The following is a 25,855-nucleotide window of genomic DNA, read 5'->3' as shown; positions in this document are numbered from 1 at the left end:
GAAGACTAATATCTGAAAAGATGTGGTCCATAAATCTTTGGAAAACTGCCGGAGCGTTCATAAGCCCAAAGGGCATGACTTTATACTGGAAATGACCGAATGGCGTTCTGAACGCCGTCTTCCATTCGTCACTAGCTTTGATGCGAATCAGATGGTACACCCCCCTTAGGTCCAATTTGGTGTAGAATTTGGCCCCTTGCACCGCTTCCAGTATGTCTGGGATAAGGGGCATCGGATATTTGTCCGGGATGGTTATTTTGTTCAACCCTCTGAAGTCTATGCAAGGGCGAAGTTCCGATGTGTCTTTTTTTGGAATTAAAAAAAGCGAAGCGGCTGCCGGGGATGTGGATTCTGTAATCAATCCGTTCTTGAGATGGGTGTGTAGGTACTCCTTTAAAACTTCCTTCTCTCTTGCCGACAGAATATACATCCTGCCAAAAGGAAGGGGGGTGTCTGGCACCAAGTCTATGGCACAATCATCCCTTCTGTGAGGTGGGAGTTCTGAAAACTCTGGGTGAGAAAATACGGGACGAAACCGTTCGTATTCTGGAGGCAAGGAGGAGATCTCGTTGACTACAGTAGTCGAGATCCCGGTATCTGGAATCTGCTCTACCTTGGGGGAGTTTACCAATTGGTGATGTTGTACACATCGTTCGGACCCCAAAAAAAGTGTGCCTGCTGCCCAGTTAATATAGGGATTATGGTGTCTTAGCCAGGGCAGCCCTAAAATGATTGGGTAGTGGGCTGTCTTGATTATGTCAAACTCTATATTCTCTTGATGTGAAGCAACCACCATCAACAAGGGCAGGGTTTGATCTTTAATGGGTCCTGATGTGAGCGGACTCCCGTCCACGCTTTCCACAGGTATGGCCATTTTTTTTGAGGTACGAGGAATGTTATGAGAGCGTGCCCAGGTATCATCTATGAAATTTCCTGCGGCACCACTATCTATGAGGGCAGGAACATTAAGTAAAGAAGTGTTGTTCCAGGATAAAGAGATTTTCAGACTGATCATGATGCTCTCTGATGAATGTGCGGAAAACCCACCGGATATCTGAGAAGAGGGACTAGGTGTGATGAAAGGACCCGATGCCGCCGTCCCTTTTACGGTCGGGTACTGGCGTTTCCCTGCCCCGGTTTCCGGGGAGGGATCAGAGTACATTCCCTAATAGTATGGCTATTAGACCCACAGTACATGCACAAGCCTAGTGTTCTTCTTCGGGCTCGTTCTTCTGGGGTTAATGGACCTCTAGCTGTGCCTAATTGCATGGGTTCGTCTGAAGGTCCTGACTTAGGGGAGGTAAATACCTCTACATGAGCTCGAGCCCCTTTTCCCTTACGTCTTTCTCTGTTCCTCTCTTGAAGACGGTAATCCATTTGCATAACAAAGGCAATATATTCTGCAAGGTTCGTTGGTCTGGAAACACGGACACTTCGTCCTTTAAGTCTTCTGACAGACCACGTCTAAATAGTGTCATTAGGGCGTCATCGGCCCAAGAGGTATCTGCAGCCATTCTTTTGAACGTCGTTATATAAGTGAGTATATCCTGACTACCCTGTTTTAAATCTAACAGTTTCTCTTGGGAGGCAACTACTACTTCCTGTCGGCTGAACATGCTTCGGATACTATTACAAAAAGCAGGGTATGAATCAAGGATTGGATTGTTGTTGGTGACAAATGGGGTGGCCCAGGCCAGAGCGGCACCAGTCATTTGGGCAATCATGTGCCCTACTTTGTCCCTATCAGTGGGGAAAAAGGCTGCCTTGAATGAAAATTGGACCGTACAAGATTCCAGGAACTCTTTCACGGCATGTGGATTGCCGTCAAAGCGCCCTCCTGGTAAAGGCCCCGGGGGTACCTCTGAACTCTGAGCGGAACGCCCTACCTGTTGTTTAAGAGTGGCGTTCTCCTGTTTCAGTAATTGCACCTCAGCAGACATGTTCTGCATCGCTGCGACTAATTGCTGTATCTGTTGTTCCATTGTTGCCAGCTGAAATGCTTGTTCAGGTTAATTTGAACACGTACACTTTTTAGGCGTTGCTATCTGTAACGACTGCCGATACAATTCAGAAGCACTTTGCAGGCAACAATGGAAAAGTCCTACCTTGTCTTCGGTATCTCCTGAAGGAGTGAAAGTTTACCAGAGACCCCTTCCCCAACCATCCAACACAGGTGCCAGAAAGGGGTTCTCCGGGAAACCCTCTTAGAGGGACAAACACCCGGTGCAGATGTTGTCCTGTAGGTGGTTCGCGTAGCTCCCTCACGACTGGAGTAGGAAGTTTAACTAGATGGAATCGCGATGAATTGGCTTGGGTGAGACTCTTCTGTGGGAATAAAATAGGTAGAATTAACTATCTGTAGCACCCTTCGTCTTATGGTTACTCAAGGTTGAATGAGTGAGATGTTATGGAGAGTCTCTGGTGGCTGGTGATGCGGTCCGATCTAATATAGGTTAAAGAAAAACAGAAGGGAAGTGTTTGCATAAGGTTTTGTGAGAAGAGAAGTGAAGGGGGGCAAAGCCTGAATGTTTAGATCCCTACCTGTTGGATAGGCAAAGATGCAGAGATCACGTGTTGAGTCTTGGGAGTTCGAGGGAAGTGTCGAGGCGGGATCGACCAAAGGGTAATAAGACCGCTGAGAATTTCGTCCGTAAGACTGAGCCGGGTGGAGCAGCTGGGTCGGACTGAATAGGGGTATATGGAGGAAAGTCCTGCAGGAAATGTAAGCAGAGTAAAGTAAAGAAAGGCTTCCCTAAATCTAACTCAATGAGAGACACGTATCGCAGTTTCAGTAACTCACGGAGCGGAGCAGTGATGAATCGTAGCAACGCGTAGTACTCCCGGCAACTCTGGTTCATATCGTACTTTCGGAGTGGAAGGAGGAGTCTCGCTCTCGTCCTTCTCACGAACCACTAGACCGCTCCTCCGAGCTGGAGACTCCCTGTTGGTGGTATGCAATCGCATCCGTGGCTGTAACCGCCAACGATGCCAGAGAGTGGGATGCCGAAATCTGGGTGTAACACTGGCTGAGGAAGATCACTGATATGTCCAGCTGAGGATGACCACTGATAGATCCAGCTGAGGAACACCACTGATAAGTTCAGCTGAGGAAGACCAGTTTTATGTCTGGCTGAAGAACATCACTGATAGGTCCGGCGTTGGAATTCCACAGATAGCTCCGGCTGAGGAAGATCACTGATAGATCCAGTTGCGGAACACCGCTGATAGGTCCAGCTGAGGAAGACCACTGATAAATCCAGATCAGGAAGACCACTGATAGGTTCAGCTGAGGAAGACCACTGATAGATCCAGCTGAGGAAGATCACTGATAGGTTCAGCTGAGGAAGACAACTGATAGATCCAGCTGAGGAACACTGCTGATAGGTCCAGCCGAGGAACACCGCTGATAGGTCCAGCTGAGGAACAGCCCTGATAGGTCTAGCTGAGGAACACTGCTGATAAGTTCAGCTGAGGAAGACGACTTATAGGTCTGGCTGAAGAACACCACTGATAGCTCCTGCAGAGGAAGATCAATGAAAGATCCAGCTGAGGAAGACCACTGATAGGTCCAGCAGAGAAACACAGCTGATAGGTCCAGCTGAGGAAGACCTCTGATAAATCCAGATCAGGAAGACCACTGATAGATCCAGCTGAGGAAGAGCACTGATAGCTCCGGCTGAGGAACACTGCTGATCAGTCCAGCTGAGGAACACCGCTGATAGGTCCAGCTGCGGAACACCCCTGATAGGTCTAGCTGAGGAACACCGCTGATAAGTCCAGCTGAGGAACACTGCTGATAGGTCCATCTGAGGAACACTGCTGATAGATCCAGCTGAGGCAGACGACTTATAGGTCTGGCTGAAGAACACCACTGATAGCTTCTGCTGAGGAAGATCAATGAAAGATCCAGCTGAGGAAGACCACTGATAGGTCCAGCAGAGAAACACAGCTGATAGGTCCAGCTGAGGAAGACCACTGATAAATCCAGATCAGGAAGACCACTGATAGGTTCAGCTGAGGAAGACCACTGATAGATCCAGCTGAGGAAAAGCACTGATAGCTCTGGCTGAAGAAGACAACTGATAGATCCAGCTGAGGAACACTGCTGATCGGTCGAGATGAGGAACATCGCTGATAGGTCCAGCTGAAGAACACCCCTGATAGGTCTAGCTGAGGAACACCGCTGATAGGTCCAGCTGAGGAACACTACTGATAGATCCAGCTGAGGCAGACGACTGATAAGTTCAGCTGAGGATGACGACTTATAGGTCTGGCTGAAGAACACCACTGATAGGTCCAGCTGAGGGACACCACTAATAGGTCTAGATGAGGAAGACCACTGATAGGTCCAGATGAGGAAGACCACTGATAGGTCCAGCTGAGGAACACCACTGATAGGTCCAGCTGAAGAAGACCACTGATAGGTCCAACTGAAGAAGACCACTGATAGGTCCAGATGAGAAAGACCACTGTTTGGTCCAGCTATGTGGTCTGCACACAGGCTTTTGGGAGCACTAACAATGTATTCTTGTTGACAATGTACTTGAGAATATTTTTTTTTAAATTAGGGAAATATTGTCAACCTCTTTGGAATCTGGTATGAGTGTTTCTTTTCATACCAAGAGCAATACACGGGATAGTTCATCTGGTTTACATAGTGCGACTTACGCTTGTGGACTGGCTTTCTGTGTGTTTCTTTCCTGGATTGTTATGGTTGTCTAGCAAGCTTTCAATGTGTCCTTGTTTATTGTTGAGTTGTCTTCATGCTTCTGAATGCAAGAATGCCTTGGTTGAATTTGGAGTGTTTTTTTTGTGTGCCTATAATTTTAAGAGGTGCAACATTGGACATGAAGACAAGTCTCTCTGTTGATGAATGCAGTTAAAAGGAACGGGTTGGGGGTGAGGTCTGGCCCAGTCAAGGGTTGAAGATGTTAGTATATCTATGACGTCCTATGGGAATCATTTTCAAGTTCTTGGACCTTCCATTTGTGAGAAGATCACATAAATGGAGGAACTTGTAGTGAGAACATTGGAGATTTGGTCATCTTTTGCAGTGATTCCATAGTTTGTTGAAGTCACGCAGGAAGATGTTGGAGCCGTTTTTGGACAGGATGGTAACACGATAATTCAGTGATTGGCAAAGATAGTGTTGTGGTCTTCAGATGATGAGGAAGGAGATGGATTTTGCCGAAGAATGTTTAATGAACTGATATAGGAAGGAATTCTGTAGTATAACAGTGGTGCTGTCTGCGATCATCCGTGGCTCTGAGCGCACTCCTGCTGTTTAATCAGGATGGTCTTCATGCAGTAATAATTAGCCATCTAGAGCTCCGGCGTCGAGGATGGGCGTGTCGGAATGTGCAAGCCAGGAATCAGATATGAACAGGAGATTTGCATTTTGGTTAGGAGTAAATCAATAATCTTAAAACAGTGGGCATATCCGAAGGGTATAACGCTCACCTGGTATCCACGGGGACATCACTTAGCCTGTTCTGACCTCTGAGGACCTCGAACCCTTCCCTGGAGGCTATTCGACTGGAGACTGGGCCTGAAACACAGGATTGGTAGAGTTTAACTCCCTATTGTCTCTGTGTGCTTGAACCCCTTCTTCCCCGGGGTCCAACCCTTCCCTTTGATCCACAGCTCACCTTGTTTTCTTGGATAGTGTGCTCTCCGTCCTGCTTTCAGCGCAGAGGCGTGTTGATTGATGCAGGCTCGTTGTTGCCTAGTTACTTCACTGACAAGAGTCCGACAGGTAAGTATAATGAGTCTTTTGAACTGTTCTCTAACTTCGTTCCTTTCCTTCCTTAGATGATGGCCGGCGTCTGGGGATGGTGGTGTGCTGCTGAGATGAGTAGCACTGAAGGTGAGTGAGAGTGCGATGCGCGATGCACCCCTTTCATATTTGCTTTGAACTGAGTTCTTTTTCTGTGTCTTTTAGGTGCCGCAATGTTTTCAGCGTGGATGCCGGTTATGAAGAACAAATGCGGTGGGTAAGCGCGGTATGCGGCGTCTCTAGATGTTTCCACACTAACCTGGAGTGTCTTTTCCCTCTTGCAGATGGATGAGAAGTTCCGGAGACAGAGTTCCCCCAGAATGGCTGGGATTTAGGTAAGCATTTGAAGCTCGTAAGGTATTTAAAAATAAGCGAAGATTTGCAGAATGCTTACTCATGCCTTTTTTCTGTTCTTTTCCCTTTTTTTTAGGAAGCGGCGTGCCGGGATGGGAATGACACCGCCGAAGATGCCCGCAGAACAGAAGGAGCAATGAATGATGGGCAGAAGCGCCGCAAGGTAAGGCTGTTCCTAACGGTGTTCTTGTTCTTGCAGGAGCTGAGCACAGAAGAAACATGCAGGCCTACTGGAGACCGATCCGAACACGGTGAGTGTCACGCTGCAGGTGCAGAAAATGCAAAGCATGTTTCTCAGCCTGGGTGTGGCTTAAATAGTCTCTGAGTATCCCAGGTATCTCTGGGCTGAACCACACCCAAAAGACTAGACCGCACATGCAGTTCTGGAACCGAAATATGTGGGGGCATCCATCTTGTCCCCATCAATGCACTACAAGTCCCATCCCCAATGTTATCCTATGGGAGTGAGTGAGTCTGGTGCCACAAGCGCCAAGTCTGACTCCAAGTGGGTCTTTGGAGGGATGGAGAGGCCCTTGAGAGCCATGTAGGTGATCGTGGCCTGGCTCCAGCCTGACATCTTGGAGGGCTGGGGACATGAGGGGCAGGAATCATGACAAAGGGGTCATTGATTAACAGGCAATTTTGTGTATTTAAGGGAGACAGAGATCATGATAAGAATGTCCCTTCCTGGTGTTGAATGTGCTGAGTAGCAGCTTCCTTCCCAAAACCCAAGCATCCTTGACCAATTTTATTATTCATGTGATCGGTCTTGGGCCGAAAGCTTATGGGCAACGTGCTCGACATAGAGCACCACAGGTTCGACCCCAGGGGCCACGCTTAGAAACCTCTGGGGATTAAGTGCATTATAAATAACCTATCCTATCATATCATACAACATGAACATCTTGAGGGTAATCGGACTGAAGAAATATATTGCTTTGACAAATAGTGCCCAATTTCCAAGGGCTCCTTCGTTCTGTGTTATCATTTCATGTCTCATTGATAAGCGCTAACATGTTCAGCTCCCTGAACGATGGTGGTAATGCAGTGGTAACAGAGTGAGCACTGCATTACCCTTGCATTGCCGCACCACTGAACTATGGGTTTGGAAGAGAAAAAAAGCCTCCAACAAAATGATGGAGGTAATTCCGCAACCATAATGGCCAAAACCGTAAATATGGGCAGAATTACCATTGGCGGTATTACTGCAGAGATCCCCATGGAGTCCTATGAGCTCCATAAATGGGGACGAGCACTGCCATACTGCCACTTGTTATCTGGAGGTAATTATGCCGGACCAATTGGCGGAAACAGTAAATCCGTTTGCTGGTATCTGGATGTTATGCTTGAACTAAAATGGCGCTGGTGCGCAGTGTATTCTGGGAGCGCTCGGAGCCATGATAGATATTTACTTCATGCCGCAGTGAAAAGCTGCACACATTTTGCTGAGTGTTAGATTCACGGTGCTGAGAAAAACATGCTTTCCAAACCTGGTATGCGGTCAAGGACATTTCTGCTGGGAAAGCTAACTTTGTTATGGTTTGCTACTGTTCTCCGTGAAGCGTGTTTTTAGAGAAGGGAGGCACTCCGCTTCTTGGGGGTAGCTCTCGATTGACCCAGCTGGCAACCGACGGCTGCTCTTCAACTGCGCAAGTGCAATTTCCAGAAGGTTCGAGAATTGACTCCCCATTGTGGAGTGTGTATATATGCGGAAACCCGGAGGTGGTCAGGTGAGACTTCAGCCGGAGAAGGACGCTTACGTCCGGCACTCCTGTGAGCTGTGGTGCTCTCGGCCTGGCTGTTCCCGGGGTCTTCCAGCCGCTTCTGGGCGAGATGAGGAATCCTGTTATGCTCACGGTAATGTATTTCCTTTTGAATTCTTTACTTCTTCTGTGATTTATGTCTATATTACTTCTGTGAGTTATTTCTATGTTATTATTGGTTGCTTCTAAGCTTTGAATAAATAGCCGTATAAGAGCTGATTATCTTCTAAGAGTGCGTGGCTGTGACTTATTGCGTCTGTCTACGTTCAAAGTATTTGCTCTGTAATTGCATTGGTGATTTATGTTTTTTCCGTGCACTTTGGGGAGAGCAATACACTGGGCAGATTTACCACCCAGACACCGCCAAACTTGTAATGAGGTCCTCAGTTCTCTGAGCACTGACGGTAAGGAAAGTGAGCTTTCTCAATGTAGGAGGACGCCTCCTGGTATTATGAGACTGCGTGTCTCTCCGGCACATCTATCCTCACTCAAACCTTTGCCACTGAAAATACCCCACATACCCTTCTCCATCCTGTACCACTTAGTGAAAGGGATCTCATGTTGTACCAGGTGCCAGATTTGGGCAAGCTTCTCTATTGTGGCATGGGGGACGAAAATAGCAAGGACACCCCATAGAGGTCCCTGTAAACATTACAAGACAAGTCTTCGGTCAGTGGAATCCACCTGTAGGTATTCAGAAAATACTAGTCTGAGCAGTGCACAAAGTAACATCAGTGTTCTACCCATGAGATAGCTCTGAAATGCAAATCAGTATAATTTATACTGATTGTGTGAAACAAATATCTATTCAACCATGGATTGTAAATAAAATGTTCATGCAGGTTTAGGGTTAGTCCAATATTCAAGCCTTGCTTCCATCGCTCCTCTGTTTCTGATTTGTTATCGAAAATGAGCCAAGAGATTTTTTACCGGTGGTTGGGGGCTGCGGGGTAGAGAGTTTGCTGTTCTAACTTGTTCTACGACATGCTGTTTTCAAAATGCTAAAGGGCCCGAATCATGGAATTTTCTGTGCGGTAAATAGGGCCTTTGCGCCACAAATCGCGTGCGAAATCCCGTTTGTTGATTCATGGAATCGACTGTGCAGGACTTGTTCGTACTTTGCTGGGACTTCGCGCAGTCTCGGCAGGTCTCTACTGGAGGAGCCCAGGACACGAGCTGTGATGGAAGGCGCTCAGGGGTGCCTCCTCTCCTATGGGAGGACCCCAGGGCACGAGCATGCAGGGCTGTGATGGAAGGTGCTCAGGTGAGCCCCCTCTCCTATTGGAGGACCCCAGGGCACAAGCTTGCGAGGCTGTGATGGGAGGCGCTCAGGTGCGCCTCCTCTCCTATTGGAGGCCTCCAGGACACGAGCTTGCGAGGCTGCGATGGAAGGCGCTCAGGTGTGCCTCCTCTCCTACAGGAGGACCCCAGGACCCAAGCTTGCGAGGCTGTGATGGCAGGCGCTCAGGTGTGCCTCCTCTCCTATTGGAGGCCTCCAGGACACGAGCTTGCGAGACTGTGATGGAAGGCGCTCAGGTGTGCCCCCTCTCCTACTGGAGGACCCCAGGACATGAACTTGCGAGGCTGCGATGGAAGGCGCTCAGGTGCGCCTCCTCTTCTACAGGAGGACCCCAGGACACAAGCTTGCGAGGCTGCGATGGAAGGTGCTCAGGTGCGCCTCCTCTCCTACTGGAGGACCCCAGGACACAAGCTTGAGAGGAAGCGATGGAAGGCGCTCAGGTACTTCTCCTCTCCTACTGGAGGACCCGAGGACACGAGCTTGAGAGGCTGCGATGGAAGGTGCTCACGTGCGCCTCCTCTCCTATAGGAGGACCCCAGAACCCAAGCTTGCGAGGCTGTGATGGGAGGCACTCAGGTGCGCCTCCTCTCCTATTGGAGGACCCCAGGACACAAGCTCGCGATCGAAGCAGCTCAGGTGCACCTCCTATCCTATTGGAGGACCCCAGGACATGGGCTTGCGGGGCTGTGATGGAAGGCGCTCAGGTGCACCTTCTCTCCTATTGGAGGACCTCAGGACACGAGCTTGCGAGGCTGTGATGGAAGGCGCTCAGGTGCGCCCCCTCTCCCATTGGATGACCCCAGGACACAAGCTTGCCGGGCTATGATGGAAGGCCCTCAGGTGTGTCTCCTCTCCTATTGGAGGCCTCCAGGACACAAGCTTGCGAGGCTGTGATGGAAGGCGCTCAGATGCGCCCCCCTCTCCTACAGGAGGACACCACTAGGAAACAGGCTAAGCCTAACAGACCCAGGATGAACAACCCCAAACAGACAACCAAAGGTAGCCACAACACTACCTGCTCTAACTTAGCAGACCATAAACCATATCTCAAAGGTGCGCTTATAAACGCCAGGTCGCTAGTCGCACACGCCACAGAGATCTCAGATATCATTGCCATAGACAACCTAGACTTTTTGGCCATCTCAGAATCCTGGCTACACGATGCGGCTGGCCCAGCCCTATCACTAGCAGTCCCAGACAACTATACAATCCTACGTGCGGACAGACTTACCTCCCGAGGCGGAGGTCTAGCTATCATAGCTAAAACTAGCCTTGACATGAGGATTATCACTACTACCACTATGCAATCCTGTGACTGCCTCACAGTCAAAATAGCCATCGCCAACTCCCAAACCCTAAACATTATCCTCATCTACAGACCACCAGGTCCTATCGGAACCTTCGCTGAGGACATCTCAACATCCCTGTCCAACAACCTAAAAAATACATCTCAAACAATAGTGCTAGGAGACTTTAATCTAGGCTATAATGACAATAAGGACACCCAATCGGTCGCATCCTTGACTGGATAGCAGAACATAATTGCGAAGTAAACATTACGGACTCTGTACCGCAGACCTGGACTGACCACTACCTGCTACTATTCACAGTGACAACCAACCGGGCCACTGCCCCGTCCTCACCCGCCCCACCTCTGCCAACGAGAAATAAAAAACTAATGACAGCAGAAAATCTGATGCCCGCAATAATACCTAAACTGAACTCACTACCCGACAGCATGGACCCTAATCTGCTAGTTGAACATTATAACATAGCCATGACCTCAGCCCTGGATCACATAGCCCAGCTTAAACTTAGAAACAGCAAACCAAAAAAGCACCTCAATTCTTGGTTCACGCCTCACCTAAAAAATCTCAGGCTGGCCAAAAGAAAACTTGAAACTATTTGGAGACTCTCCCCATCAGTCATAAATAAACTCAACCTCTCCAAAGCCTCCTCCCAATACAAGAAAGAAATACTATTAGCTAAACAAGATACCTAAATAGTAGAATATCTAACTCTAAATCCAGTGTCAAAGAACTATTCAGCATTCTGAAAGAATTGGAAACACCCTTTGTACCCAAAGAAAATTTCACTAAGGATAAAAAATGGTGCTCTAGCATACAACTTGCCTTAACAAACAAAGTAGCAAATCTACAAACCAAAATTGCCATCAAGAAGGCATCGCTAACACCACTCATTCCTCAGAGCTCAGCGCCACCGCCACAGCATAAGATGGGAGCCAGATTCTGCTTCTCTAAGGTATCGATCACAGAGGTAGAAAAGGCCATCCTGGGACTGAAACCGTCAAACTGCAAAGGCGACCAATGCCCAGCACAACTCATCAAAGATGCTGCAAGGGAACTATCGCCATTTATAACCAAACTCATCAACTCCTCCTTCACCTCAGGTTCAGTACCGATCAACCTAAAAGAGTCCTGGGTACTGCCACTTCTAAAGAAACAAACCCTTGACCCCGCCATTCCGACTAACTTCAGGCCCATCACGACTGTGCCCTTTCTTCTAAAAATCTTAGACAAAGTGGCTTACCTACAAATTCAAAACTTCCTTGAGTCCAACCACCTGCTTGGAACCTGTCAATCAGGATTCCGCCCGCAACATGGGACCGAGACAGCGTTAATAGACCTTAAGGCCCAAATAGACGATTGCAGAGACAATGGCCAAGCTGCCCTACTTCTCCTCCTGGACCTATCAGCGGCATTTGACTTAGTGGACCACACGGTCCTCTGTAGTCACCTCGACTCGGCAGCCCATTTCTCAAAAGAGGCCATAATTTGGATCAAGTCATTCTTGAGTAATCGGACCATGAGAGTCTTCGCTCCATCAGCCTCAGCAGATCCAATTCCCATAACATGCGGTGTCCCACAAGGGTCCTGTGTGTCACCCACACTCTACAATGTCTTCACGAAGCCCCTCTTTGACGAAATGGATCATCTGGGTATCGCCTACACCAACTACGCAGACAATACCCAGATCCTCCTCCCGCTCTCAGGAGATTACGCCAAGGACCTGCCCTAGTGAACAGAATATATAGCATCGTTCAGGCATGGATGGCCACACACGGCTTATGCCTGAACGACGATAGAACTGAGCTTATCATCCTGGGCACCACTGCTTGTATAACCAAACTCAGCCCTGACTATGACAACTTCATCATCGATGGAAACAACATAAAAGTAGCTCACGAAGTAAAAACCCTAGGATTCTACCTATACGCCACCATGAACTTTACCAAACAAGTTAACTCTCTAACTTCTGCCACAGCATACACATGTAAACTTATCAGAGCAAGCAAACAATTCCTCTCTACAGATAGTTGCATTACCCTTCCCAGGGCCTTGATACTATCCAAATTAGACTACTGTAATGGACTATACATTGGAGAAAATAAGCAGACCATCCACAAAATTCAAGTGCTCCAGAACAATGCCTTGAGAGCAGCACTCAAGATTAACAGAAATGAGCATATATCCTCTACTAGAAGAGAATACAAATGGCTCTCCACCACAGACAAAATTCATCTCAAAATCGATTCCCTCACCCACAAATGCATCAATAACAAAGCACCACCCTACCTCATGGACAGATTACGCAAAAGAACTTCCTCTAGACCAACCAGAATAGCCAACGCAAACTGCCTCCAAGTTCTGCGTTTCAAACTTGCCACTATAGGAGGAAATAGCTTCCCGGTCAAGGCTGCACAGCTATGGAACTCCCTCCCCCATGACATCAGAGAACCTCAGCCTTTCGCTAAATTTAGACAAAACCTCACTAGGTGGCTGAGAGCCAATGACAGCTAACTATTCCACTTGTCACATTGTACATAACTGTATAACTGTACATAATTGTATATAACTATTTACTACGCGAACAGGACCATGCAGGAGCATGCTCCTTGCTTCCCTGCTCTTGTTCTATCCTTGTTCATATCTGCTTACTCTAATATTGCTGATGTCTATGTCTACACTTCCTGCCTTTTCCTTGTACATGCAATTAGCCGAGCACATCTGTAACCAAGCTCAGCGTATTTCTGTACCTTCTTCTGATTTTTAGATACCTGTAACTAAGCTGAGCATATCCTTGTCTGTTTGCGCCCTGATACTCCAGGGTATGGCGCGCCATACAAATAATAAACTAAACTAAACTAAACCAAGACACGAGCTTGCAAGGCTGTGATGGAAGGCACTCAGGTGCGCCCGCTCTCCTACAGGAGGACCCCAGGACACGACCTTGCGTGGCTGTGATGGAAGGCGCTCAGGTGCGCTTCCTCTCCTACAGGAGGACCCCAGGACACGAGCTTGCGAGGCTGTGATGGAAGGCACTCAGGTGCGCCTCCTCTCCTACAGGAGGACCCCAGGACCCGACCTTGCGAGGCTGTGATGGAAGGCACTCAGGTGCGCCGCCTTTCCTACTGGAGGACCCCAGGACACAAGCTTGCGAGGGTGCGATGGAAGGCGCTCAGGTGTGCCTCCTCTCCTATTGGAGGACCCCAGGACACGAGCTTGCAAGGCTGCGATGGAAGGCGCTCAAGGTGCGCCTCCTCTCCTATTGGAGGACCCCAGGACACGAGCTTGCGAGGCTGCAATGGAAGGCGCTCAGGTGCGCCCCCTCTCCTACAGGACGACCCCAGGACACAAGCTTGCGAGGCTGCGATGGAAGGTGCTCAGGTGCGCCCCCTCTCCTACAGGAGGACCCCAGGGCACGAGCTTGCGAGGCTGCGATGGACGGCGCTCAGGTGCGCCCCCTCTCCTACTGGAGGACTCCAGGGCACGAGCTTGCGAGGCTGCGATGGAAGGCGCTCAGGTGCACCCCCTCTCCTACAGGAGGACCCCAGGACACAAGCTTGCGAGGCTGCGATGGAAGGCGCTCAGGTGCGCCCCCTCTCCTACTGGAGGACCCCAGGGCACGATTTTGCGAGGCTGCGATGGGTGGTGCTCAGGTGCGCCCCCTCTCCTATTGGAGGACCCCAGGACATGAGCTTGTGAGGCTGCGATGGAAGGCGCTCAGGTGCACCCCCTCTCCTACAGGAGGACCCCAGGACATTAGCTTGCAAGGCTGTGATGGAAGGCGCTCAGGTGTGTCCCCTCTCCTGTTGGAGGACCCCAGGACACAAGCTTGCGAGGCTGCGATGGACGGCGCTCAGGTGCGCCTCCTCTCCTGTTGGAGGACCCCAGGACACAAGCTTACGAGGCTGTGATGGAAGGCGCTCAGGTGCGCCACCTCTCTGGAGGACCCCAGGACACGAGCTTGCGAGGCTGTGATGGAAGGTGCTCAGGTGCGCCCCCTCTCCTACCGGAGGACCCCTGGACACGAGCTTGCAAGGCTGTGATGGAAGGCGCTCAGGTGTGCCCCCTCTCCTATTGGAGGACCCCAGAACATGAGCTTGCGGGGCTGTGATGGAAGGCGCCCAGGTTTACCCCCTCTCCTATTGGCGGGCCCCAGGACAGGTAAATGGAGCTGCCTGCATGGAAGTGCAGCATCGCAGCGCATCTAAGCGTCGGGCAGTTGTGGGTGGGCACTGGTTGCCAAGAATCCGCCATGTTGTTTGTTACTTGATTGCATTTGGGAAAGTCTTCTCCTCGCGGATGACGAGGTCTATGGACATGGTGCACGTTACAATCGCAAGTGTTTACTGTCATTCTGTGGCAGCCTTCCTAAATGTGTGGAAACGCGCCAACCGAGAGTTAAGGTCCGCACTCGTAGAGAGGGCGGGGGAGGGTGTCTATAAGCATGTTTGGGCTCCCTGGACCTCACACAAAGGAGGACTGACCTGTATTCAACTCATGCAGAATAAAGCACTCCGAGCTGCACTAGGCCTAAAAAAATCTGAGCATGTCGCCAACACCAAGAGACAAAATCATTGGCTCCCCATCAAAGCCAGAATACTCTTCAAAGCCCTTGGCATCACCCATAAATGCATCGCCAACAAAGCGCCTAAATACCTCCTCAACACAGTCACCAGGAAAACTCAGACCAGACTCCTCAGAACTAACAACAGTGAAAACCTCGAAATCCCACGATACAAAAGAGAAAAAGCAGCTTCAAAGTACTCCCCCCTAAGCACTGGAACGCCCTTCCCATCAACATTAAGAATGAAACGTCATTCCCACAATTCAAAACATTGCTCAAAACGTGCTATTCAACCAGATCCAAGTTGATCCCAGATACTTGCATCCCAGACCAACTCCGCATTTTCACTGTATATAAATGTACACAAGTGTATATAGTGTATACATGTAACCTAATCTTTATTGTCCTATTGCTTTGATCAACACCAATGTTGTATTTGATCTTGTCTGTAACTACGCCCTGATACCTCAGGGTCTGGGCGTCTAACAAATGTGATACATAAACAGTCCTGTCCCTCCGCTTCAGCTGGGCAGTCCCCTGCTGAAATGCTGGCAGGTTCTGTAACATCAGGAAGCCCGGCCACCCCTTTCAGCCGTGCTGTGCTTCATCGGTGTGGCTGTGTGTGGCACACGCTGGCCTCACACTCCACTCTACCGACCTTTCCCTCTCTTCCCCATCAGCTGGCAGGGGCAGTGCCCACACTCGCTAGAGCTAAGAGGCCAATAAGTGTCTGGGAATGGACTGGTTCTGGGGGCCTGATTGATCGCTACACAAATGATTCTGGTCCTTACTCCACAGACACCAGGCGCAGGGAATCCAAGGTCTGGACTAGATATGCGCTTTGTGGCCTCGGGTGGCGTTGGGGGGGTGACGTGGGGGGTGGGGAGGAGGATCCTTCCATGCACCCAGACTGCAGGCTAGCGAGGTCCACTCACATGGGAAGCTAGCGCATGGAACAGGCTCAGTCTCCGCAGGCGCTATAGTGTGGGAGGGGGTCGTGGAGCCAATGACGTTCAGGGGATGAAGCATCCGCGAGACAAGCACCCCACACAGTCCCCACGGCCCCAGAGCAGCAGCTGGCAGCGAGCTCACCTTGAGGTCCCGGTGCACTATGCCCATCCGGTGCAGGTAGAAGACGGCGTCCAGGACCTGGCGGATCAGCGTGCTGGCGTCCTTCTCCGTGTAAAAGCCTTTCTCCACTATCCGGTCGAAGAGCTCTCCTCCGGATACCCTGCACCAGGCGACAAGAAGCAGAGAAGGCATTGGATGAAGCACAACACCCGACACATGCGTGCAACATGAACTGGTAACAGAGCAAAACCAATGCTGCAAGGGGGGTACAGCGCTCAGTGCATGGGAACAGTGCTCAGTGCATGGGAACAGCGCTCAGTGCATGGGAACAGTGCTCAGTGCATGGGAACAGCGCTCAGTGCATGGGGACAGTGCTCAGTGCATGGGAACAGCGCTCAGCGCATCACTCAGAGCAAACCCAATGATGCAAGGGGGGACAGCGCTCAGTGCATGGGAACAGTGCTCAGTGCATGGGAACAGCGCTCAGTGCATGGGAACAGCGCTCAGTGCATGGGAACAGTGCTCAGTGCATGGGAACAGCACTCAGTGCATGGGAATAGTGCTCAGTGCATGGGAACAGTGCTCAGCGCATCACTCAGAGCAAACCCAATGATGCAAGGGGGGAACAGCACTCAGTGCATGGGAACAGTGCTCAGTGCATGGGAACAGCGCTCAGTGCATGGGAACAGTGCTCAGTGCATGGGAACAGTGCTCAGCGCATCACTCAGAGCAAACCGAATGCTGCAAGGGGGAACAGCGCTCAGTGCATGGGAACAGTGCTCAGTGCAGGGGAACAGTGCTCAGCGCATGGGAACAGTGCTCAGTGCATGGGAACAGTGCTCAGTGCATGGGAACAGTGCTCAGTGCATCACTCAGAGCAACCTGAATGCTGCAAGGGGGGAACAGCGCTCAGTGCATGGGAACAGTGCTCAGTGCAGGGGGACAGTGCTCAGCGAATGGGAACAGTGCTCAGTGCATGGGAACAGTGCTCAGTGCATCACCCAGAGCAACCCGAATGCTGCAAGGGGGGAACAGCCCTCAGTGCATGGGAACAGTGCTCAGTGCAGGGGGACAGTGCTCAGTGAATGGGAACAGTGCTCAGTGCATGGGAACAGCGCTCAGTGCATGGGAACAGCGCTCAGTGCATTGGAACAGTGCTCAGTGCATGGGAACTGTGCTCAGCGCATCACTCAGAGCAAACCGAATGCTGCAAGGGGGGAACAGCGCTCAGTGCATGGGAACAGTGCTCAGTGCATGGGAACAGCGCTCAGTGCATGGGAACAGCGCTCAGTGCAGGGGGACAGTGCTCAGTGCAGGGGGACAGTGCTCAGTGCAGGGGGAACAGCGCTCAGTGCAGGGGAAACAGCGCTCAGTGCAGGGGAACAGCGCTCAGCGCATGGGAACAGTGCTCAGTGCAGGGGGAACAGCGCTCAGTGCATGGGAACAGTGCTCAGTGCATGGGAACAGTGCTCAGTGCAGGGGGACAGTGCTCAGTGCAGGGGGACAGTGCTCAGTGCATCACTCAGAGCAAACCCAATGATGCAAGGGGGGAACAGCACTCAGTGCAGGGGGACAGTGCTCAGTGCAGGGGGACAGTGCTCAGTGCAGGGGGACAGTGCTCAGCGCATGGGAACAGTGCACAGTGCAGGGGGAACAGCGCTCAGTGCATGGAAACAGTGCTCAGTGCAGGGGGACAGTGCTCAGTGCAGGGGGACAGTGCTCAGTGCAGGGGGAACAGCGCTCAGTGCAGGGGGAACAGTGCTCAGTGCAGTGGAACAGTGCTCAGTGCATGGGAACAGTGCTCAGTGCAGGGGGAACAGTGCTCAGTGCAGGGGGAACAGCGCTCAGTGCATGGGAACAGTGCTCAGTGCATGGGAACAGTGCTCAATGCAGGGGGAACAGCGCTCCGTGCATGGGAACAGTGCTCAGTGCAGGGGGACAGTGCTCAGCGCATGGGAACAGTGCTCAGTGCATGAGAACAGTGCTCAGTGCATTAGAACAGTGCTCAGTGCATCACTCAGAGCAACCAGAATGCTGCAAGGGGGGTACAGCGCTCAGTGCATGGGAATAGTGCTCAGTGCATGGGAACAGTGCTCAGTGCATGGGAACAGTGCTCAGCGCATCACCCAGAGCAAACCCAATGCTGCTAGGGGGGGAACAGCGCTCAGTGCATGGGAACAGTGCTCAGTGCATGGGAACAGTGCTGAATACTGCAAGTGGGGAAAAGAGCTCAGTGAATGGGAACAGTGCTCAGTGCATCACTCAGAGCAAACCCAATGCTGCAAGGGGGGAACAGCACTCAGTGCATGGGAACAGTGCTCAGTGCATGGGAACAGTGCTCAGCGCATCACTCAGAGCAACCCAAATGCTGCAAGGGGGGAACAGCGCTCAGTGCATGGGAACAGCGCTCAGTGCATGGGAACAGTGCTCAGCGCATCACTCAGAGCAAACCCAATGCTGCAAGTGGGGAACAGCGCTCAGTGCATGGGAACAGTGCTCAGTGCATGGGAACAGTGCAGAATACTGCAAGTAGGGAACAGTGCTCAGTGCATGGGAACAGTGCTCAGTGCAGGGGGACAATGCTCAGTGCATCACTCAGAGCAACCCGAATGCTGCAAGGGGGAACAGCGCTTAGTGCATGGGAACAGTGCTCAGTGCAGGGGGACAATGCTCAGTGCATCATTCAGAGCAACCTGAATGCTGCAAGTGGGGATCAGTGCTCAGTGCATGGGAACAGTGCAGAATACTGCAAGTGGGGAACAGTGCTCAGTGCATGGGAACAGTGCTCAGTGCAGGGGGACAATGCTCAGTGCATCACTCAGAGCAACCCGAATGCTGCAAGGGGGAACAGCGCTTAGTGCATGGGAACAGTGCTCAGTGCAGGGGGACAATGCTCAGTGCATCATTCAGAGCAACCCGAATGCTGCAAGGGGGAACAGCGCTTAGTGCATGGGAACAGTGCTCAGTGCATCACTCAGAGCAAACCGAATGCTGCAAGGGGGGAACAGCGCTCAGTGCATGGGAACAGTGCTCAGTGCATCACTCAGAGAAAACCGAATGCTGCAAGTGGGGAACAGTGCTCAGTGCAGGGGGACAGTGCTCAGTGCATCACTCAGAGCAACCCGAATGCTGCAAGTGGGGAACAGTGTTCAGAGAAAACCGAATGGTGCAAGTAGGGAACAGTGCTCAGTGCATGGGAACAGTGCTCAGTGCATCACTCAGAGCAAACCGAATGCTGCAAGGGGGGGAACAGCGCTCAGTGCATGGGAATAGTGCTCAGTGCATGGGAACAGTGCTCAGTGCATCACTCAGAGAAAAACGAATGCTGCAAGTGGGAAACAGTGCTCAGTGCAGGGGGACAGTGCTCAGTGCATCACTCAGAGCAACCCAAATGCTGCAAGTGGGGAACAGCGCTCAGTGCATGGGAACAGTGCTCAGTGCATGGGAACAGTGCTCAGCGCATCACTCAGAGCAAACCCAATGCTGCAAGTGGGGAACAGTGCTCAGTGCATGGGAACAGTGCTCAGTGCAGGGGGACAATGCTCAGTGCATCATTCAGAGCAACCCGAATGCTGCAAGGGGGAACAGCGCTTAGTGCATGGGAACAGTGCTCAGTGCATCACTCAGAGCAAACCGAATGCTGCAAGGGGGAACAGCGCTCAGTGCATGGGAACAGTGCTCAGTGCATCACTCAGAGAAAACCGAATGCTGCAAGTGGGGAACAGTGCTCAGTGCAGGGGGACAGTGCTCAGTGCATCACTCAGAGCAACCCGAATGCTGCAAGTGAGGAACAGTGTTCAGAGAAAACCGAATGGTGCAAGTAGGGAACAGTGCTTAGTGCATGGGAACAGTGCTCAGTGCATCACTCAGAGCAAACCGAATGCTGCAAGGGGGGGAACAGCGCTCAGTGCATGGGAATAGTGCTCAGTGCATGGGAACAGTGCTCAGTGCATCACTCAGAGAAAAACGAATGCTGCAAGTGGGAAACAGTGCTCAGTGCAGGGGGACAGTGCTCAGTGCATCACTCATAGCAACCCAAATGCTGCAAGTGGGGAACAGTGTTCAGAGAAAATCGAATGGTCAAGTGAGGAACAGTGTTCAGTGCATGGGAACAGTGCTCAGTGCATGGGAACAGTGCTCAGCGTATTACTCAGAGAAAACTGACTGCTGCAAGTGGGGAACAGTGCTCAGTGCAAGGGAACAGTGCTCAGTGCATCACTCAGAGCAACCCGAATGCTGCAAGTGGGGAACAGTACTCAGTGCATGGGAACAGTGCTCAGCGCATCACTCGTGGGAATTCTGCAAGTAGAACTATTTATGAAAGTTTAAACCACAAATATGCAGGTGGGAAAACCACAGCTCTCATTTGGAAACAGACATGCGGATGAGACCCAGTGCCTCATTCCTCTGACAGGAAATGACGAGGAGGAAGAGCTCTCTGACCTCATTCAGGATTGGATGTGTGCGATTGGTCATAGGCTCCAGCCCTAGACTGGATAAGCTGAGTGGAGAATAGAAAAGTTTCCTAATAACAGATCATGAAATACCAACTAAAGACAAGATAAAACGCTGGGCGTCTTATTTCTAGACGCCTCCATAAACTCCCCATGGAGGCAAGGATTGAGTTTCCGCAGCTCCCCATGGAGGCAAGGACTGAGTTTCCGCAGCTCCCCATGGAGGCAAGGATTGAGTTTCCGCAGCTCCCCATGGAGGCAAGGATTGAGTTTCCGCAGCTCTCCATGGAGGCAAGGACTGAGTTTCCGCAGCTCCCCATGGAGGCAAGGATTGAGTTTCCGCAGCTCCCCATCACCCATAAATGCCTGGCAGGACATTACCCAGCCTACATCGCGGACAGACTGAACCAAAAAAAGTAAACTAGAACTCTGAGATCGAATGATCAAAAACTCTTAGAAGTACCCAGACTAATCTGGCTGAGGTTAAGAAGAGCGCTTTCTGGGTGGCAGCACCCATGAGTTGGAATGCAATGCCCCCCGAGCTCATAAGCGGCATGTCCCTGGACAGTTTTAAGAAAAAAACGTAAAACCCACCTATTTAGTTAACTTCTTTGGCAGGATAACCATCACCCTCCAGGCCACGTGTCTTTCTTCGTATTGTCCGTAACCACCTGCTAGTGACTCTCGTTCCTGGTGCCCGTATGCCACCGGGCCACCCTGGTAGCACCTAACAAATAAATAAAGACGGAGCAGTACGAACCATAGTTGCAGCCCAGCGGTCTTGCACCTCTGAGTTCCAATCATGGTTACCAGGAGCCAGGTACTTCTGCCGGTACAGGATGATCAGAGGAGTTGAGTCTGTCAGTGTGGATGTCTTGGTACTGAACATGCTGAGTACAGTGGTGCACATTGCCTGAGGCTCCACTTTCACCATTAATGTGGTGAGGCAACTGAACTCCTCTGAGGAGTAGTCCAACATTTTGCTGAAGTAATTCCGGTGGAGTTTGCACACCGTTGCCTCACGTCCCTGATTCCTCAGGGCAACCTATCACCCACCAGGGGGGAAGCAAGGTAAAGAGAGTTAGCTCCCTCCACAAAAGAGGTGGCGGTTACCCATGGAATCCACCCACTCAGAAGAACAGATTACTTATCCTAGGTAAGGTTCTTTCTGAAGGATGTTCTTCCCACAGATTCCTCATCTTAGATATATTTTCCTGCTTTGCAGAACTCGCTGAAACTTTTTCCCAGCAGGGGGTGGCGTGCGGTCTGGTATCAAGGATCCTCGAGTTGTGGTTGTGACGTTGACGTCAGTACAAATATCAAACTAGGTGCCCATGACCTCAGTTGTAATGTTTCCCCTTGCACAGCTGTGTTAGTGATTAAAGACAAAAGAGTGGACACTTAAGCGTGAAAGCAGAAAGTCATAAGAAACATAGTAGGAAGCTCCTTAACCGTGGGGTAGGCCGGAAGGACGTTAAGGAATCTGTGGCAGGGACATCCATCAGAAGGAGAAATGACCTTACTGTAATGTTCTTTCTATGGATTACGGTTCCTCCTTCAAAGGATTGGTTTTTCTCCTACATATTCATCATCCGATAGACTCCCAAAGCGGTAAAAAAAGGAGGTGGCAGAAAGTCATACTAAGACATTTTGCTGCACTGCCCTGCTAAAACACACATCTGCTGTACGAGCGACATCCAGGCTATCGTGCCTAGCAAAGGTATGAAGGGATGACTATGGCGCAGCGCGACAAATCTCCCAGACAGGGACTGCCCTCTGCAATGCGGCTGATGCCGAGACTCACCGTGTTGAACGGCCCTGATGACTGCTGGTAATTACTTCCCAGCAGCCTTTGGTAGCATTCATCTATGCAAAAAATATCCATCGGAATAAAGTCTGCTTGATTATGGGCAGGCCCTAACAGGCTAACGAAAAAGCCACGAAGAGCTGGTCCGCTCTCCTGTATTCAGCTGTCCTGGTGATAAAGTAACTCAACGCCCTCCTAGGGTCTAGCCGATGTCACCATTTCTCCTGTTCAGAAGGATGCTGAGGAGGATCGAAGACCGGAAGCTCAATGGACTGTGATAGGTGAAATTCTGAGACAACCTTGGGGAGGAAGCCAGGCCTTACCCTGTGTGAAACGTTTTCCCAGAAGAAACGTAGGAAGGGTGGCTTACAGCATAAGGCCTAAAGTTCACTCACCCGCCTAGCGGTTGTAATAGTCACCAAGAAGGCTGTTTTCAAAGAGAGAAGCTGCAGTGGACAAGAGTGCATAGGCTGAAAGGGAGCCATCATTAGAAATGTCAGAACAAGATTGAGGTCCCAATCTGGGACAACAAAGGGAGTTGGTGGAAACTTATTTGCAAGACCCTTCAGCAATTGTGCCATTAACGGGATCATAAAAAACAAATCTTGATCCGGTGATCTCTTAAACCCAGACAAGGCCGCCAAATATCCTTTGACTGTGGTAACCTGAAGGCCTGCAGAGGCCAGTGACAGAAGGAACTCCATCACTGAAGTGGTGGGGCAAGAGATGGGGTCAATCCCAATCTGGTACAAAAAAGGGAGTTGGCAGAAACTTATTTACAAGGCCCTTCAGGAATTGTGCCATTACCAGGATTGTAAAATATGAACCTTGATCCAGGGTACCTCTTCGACACAGACAATGCTGCCAAATATCTTTTTACTGTGGTGCCCTGAAGGCCTGCAGAGGCCAGTGACAGAAGGAACTCCATCACTGAAGTGGTGGGGCAAGAGATGGGGTAAATCTCGCGTTCCCTGCACCGCGGCTCAAATTTTCTCCACATGCACACGTACAGAGATCTTGTAGACGGCCTGCGTGCAGCCAGCAACACTTCAATCACCTCCTCAGAGGTCCCAATTATCATAGCTCATCTTCTCATGAGCCATGCATGTAGGTTGAGGGAATACGGGTTGGGGTGAAGCACCCAACCTTACGACTGGGTTTGGAGATCAGGGTGCTGAGACAACTGGAGAGGTGGACAAAGGGTCAGATCCAGAATGTCAGAGTACCATGTCCTCCTCGCCTAGTTGGGGGCGATCAAGATCATGGTTGCTCGAAACCTCTTCAACCTCCGGAGAACCCATGGAATGACGGGAATCGGAGGGAACGCGTAAAGGTGAGGGAAGGTCCAATCCACCAGAAACACTTCCCCTAGCTCGCGATTCCCTGGGAATTCCCTTGAGCAGAACTGTCTGCTCTTCTTGTTGGACTCTATGGCAAATGGGTCCACTGATGGGGTACCCCAGCGAGAGAAGACCTTCTCTAGGACTTCCCGGCATACTACCCACTCATGTGAGACCATTCTCTGCCTGCTCAGAGCATCCGACAAACTGTTCTTTGTCCCCACCAGATGAACTACAGAGACCGAGATCCGGTTCTCCAATAGCCAGAACCGCAGCTGCATCTCCTCTCTGCGCACGCCAAGCTGCTTGTTCAGGTAGTTCATGGCCACTGCATTGTCTGTCAGAATCAAGATATGCTTCCCCTTCAGAGACGGAGCAAATGCTCTCAGAGCTAACCTGATGGCTCGCAACTCCAGCCTGTTGATGTGCCACCTGGATTCCATAGCTGACCAAAGGCTATTCACCTGCAAGTCCTCACAGTGAGCACCCCAACCCTTCAGCAACGCATCAGTGACCATGTGGGCCTACGGCCACGGAGGCCAGAAGGGTTCCCCTGCCATGAGATTGCTGCTGTCGGCCCACCAACCTATGTCATTGGCCAAGGCCCTGGATACCTTGAAGGAGTCTGAGAGAGCTCTCAGGTACTGGGACTACTTGCCCCGTTGGAGCCATTGAAGATACCTCATGAGCAGCCTTGCCTCTGGCACTACAAAGATACAGGAAGCCATGAGGCCTTAGAGGCAGAGGAAGGACGCTGCTGGTAAGGCGGCGTGGTTCCAGAACTTGTCTACCATCTGTGCAATGCTGTTGACTCTCTCCTCGGGAGGAAAGTTCTTCCCCACCGAGTGTCTAGGACTGCTCCGATGAACTAGATCCTCTTGACTGGCATCATATGTGACTTCTTCAAGTTCAGGGAGAAGCCTAGCCTTTACAGTTGTGAGCAGGTGTCCTCTAAGTGAGACAAAACCTGCTCTGCCGACTTCCCCTGGATCAGCCAGTCAACCAGGTAGGGGAATACATGGACTCCAGATCTCCTGAGGTGAGCCGCGAATACTGCCATGAGCTTGGTGAACTGATAGTGCTTGTCCCCTACCAGGAACAGTAGGAACTTCCTGTGCTTACGATGTATCGGCACGTGGGAATAAGTGTCCTGCAGATCTATAGACACCAGCCATTCCTTCAATTCGAGAGCGTGGAGAATTACTGTCAGTGTCACCATTGTGAACTTGTATTTCCTGAGGAACTTGTTCAAAGCCCTGAGGTCCAAAATGGGACAAAGACCTCCTCCGTTCTTAGGCACTAGGAAATACCGGGACTACCAGCACGATCCTCTCCGCTCGGGTGGTACCTCTTGCACACCACCCTTCAACAACAGGGCTCTCAGTTCTTCCTGGAGCTCCTGTCCCCGTTGGCTTTAAGGTGGTGGGGGTCTGTCCGGAGGTTTCCTTAAGAAGGCCAGACAATAGCCCCACTGTTTGAGCTCCAGGGCCCAGGCGTCGGATATCTCCCACCATTGGTGCCAATGCTCTGCCAGCCGTCCACCAGCCGGTAAGTTGTGGGATGGGAAAATCAAAGCTGGTTAGAGGGCGGAGCCTCCCCTGCCGTTGTTGCTGCTTTTTGGCCTCTGGAAGCAACCCTACCCCTTCCAGGGCACAAGCAACACTTCTGCCCTTGCCTTGTTTACGGGAGCTGCACCTTCATGCCGTAAGGCACATAACGCCTATAGCCTCGGCCTCTGAAGGCGAAGCTGAAGGGAGGTGGGGCTGGCTGCACAGCTAAACCCTGTGACTTTGCAGCGATCTTTGACTCCTTAACTTTCTCTAAGTAATCATCCGCCTTCTGGTCGAAAAGAGGTTTGCCCTCAAGGGGCATGTCCAGCAGTTTGTTTTAGACATTAGGCCTGTCTCCTCAATGCAATCCCTGTTGCCATCGACCGGACCATGCAGTTGCCCACATCCAGGCCCATTTGCAGCGACTGCCTGGCCACCTCTTTCCCATCCTCCACCAGCCGTATGAAGCCATCTCACGTTTCCCCTTTAGGGATATACTGCATAGCATTTTCTACTGCCTTCCATAGTCCGAAGGAGTACTTTGCAAAACCATGAGCCACTTTTGTGGC

At 50.9% G+C, this 25,855-nt stretch overlaps 1 protein-coding gene across 1 annotated transcript in view; it reads right to left on the bottom strand.

Moving 5' to 3' along the window:
- CAMK1D (calcium/calmodulin dependent protein kinase ID) overlaps nt 1-25,855 on the bottom strand; it is a 1,232,225-nt gene that overhangs the window by 321,843 nt on the left and 884,527 nt on the right. Inside the window, exon 4 of the mRNA XM_069627792.1 lies at nt 16,157-16,295. Within this exon, the coding sequence (XP_069483893.1) occupies nt 16,157-16,295 (139 nt within the window). The remainder of the gene's footprint in view (nt 1-16,156; nt 16,296-25,855) is intronic.

Source organism: Ambystoma mexicanum, chromosome 12 (assembly GCF_040938575.1).
Source record: "Ambystoma mexicanum isolate Mex_15411 chromosome 12, UKY_AmexF1_1, whole genome shotgun sequence".
NCBI lineage: Eukaryota > Metazoa > Chordata > Amphibia > Caudata > Ambystomatidae > Ambystoma > Ambystoma mexicanum.
The sequence above is the reverse complement of the archived record's forward strand: the minus strand, read 5'-3'. Positions and strand labels throughout refer to the sequence as shown.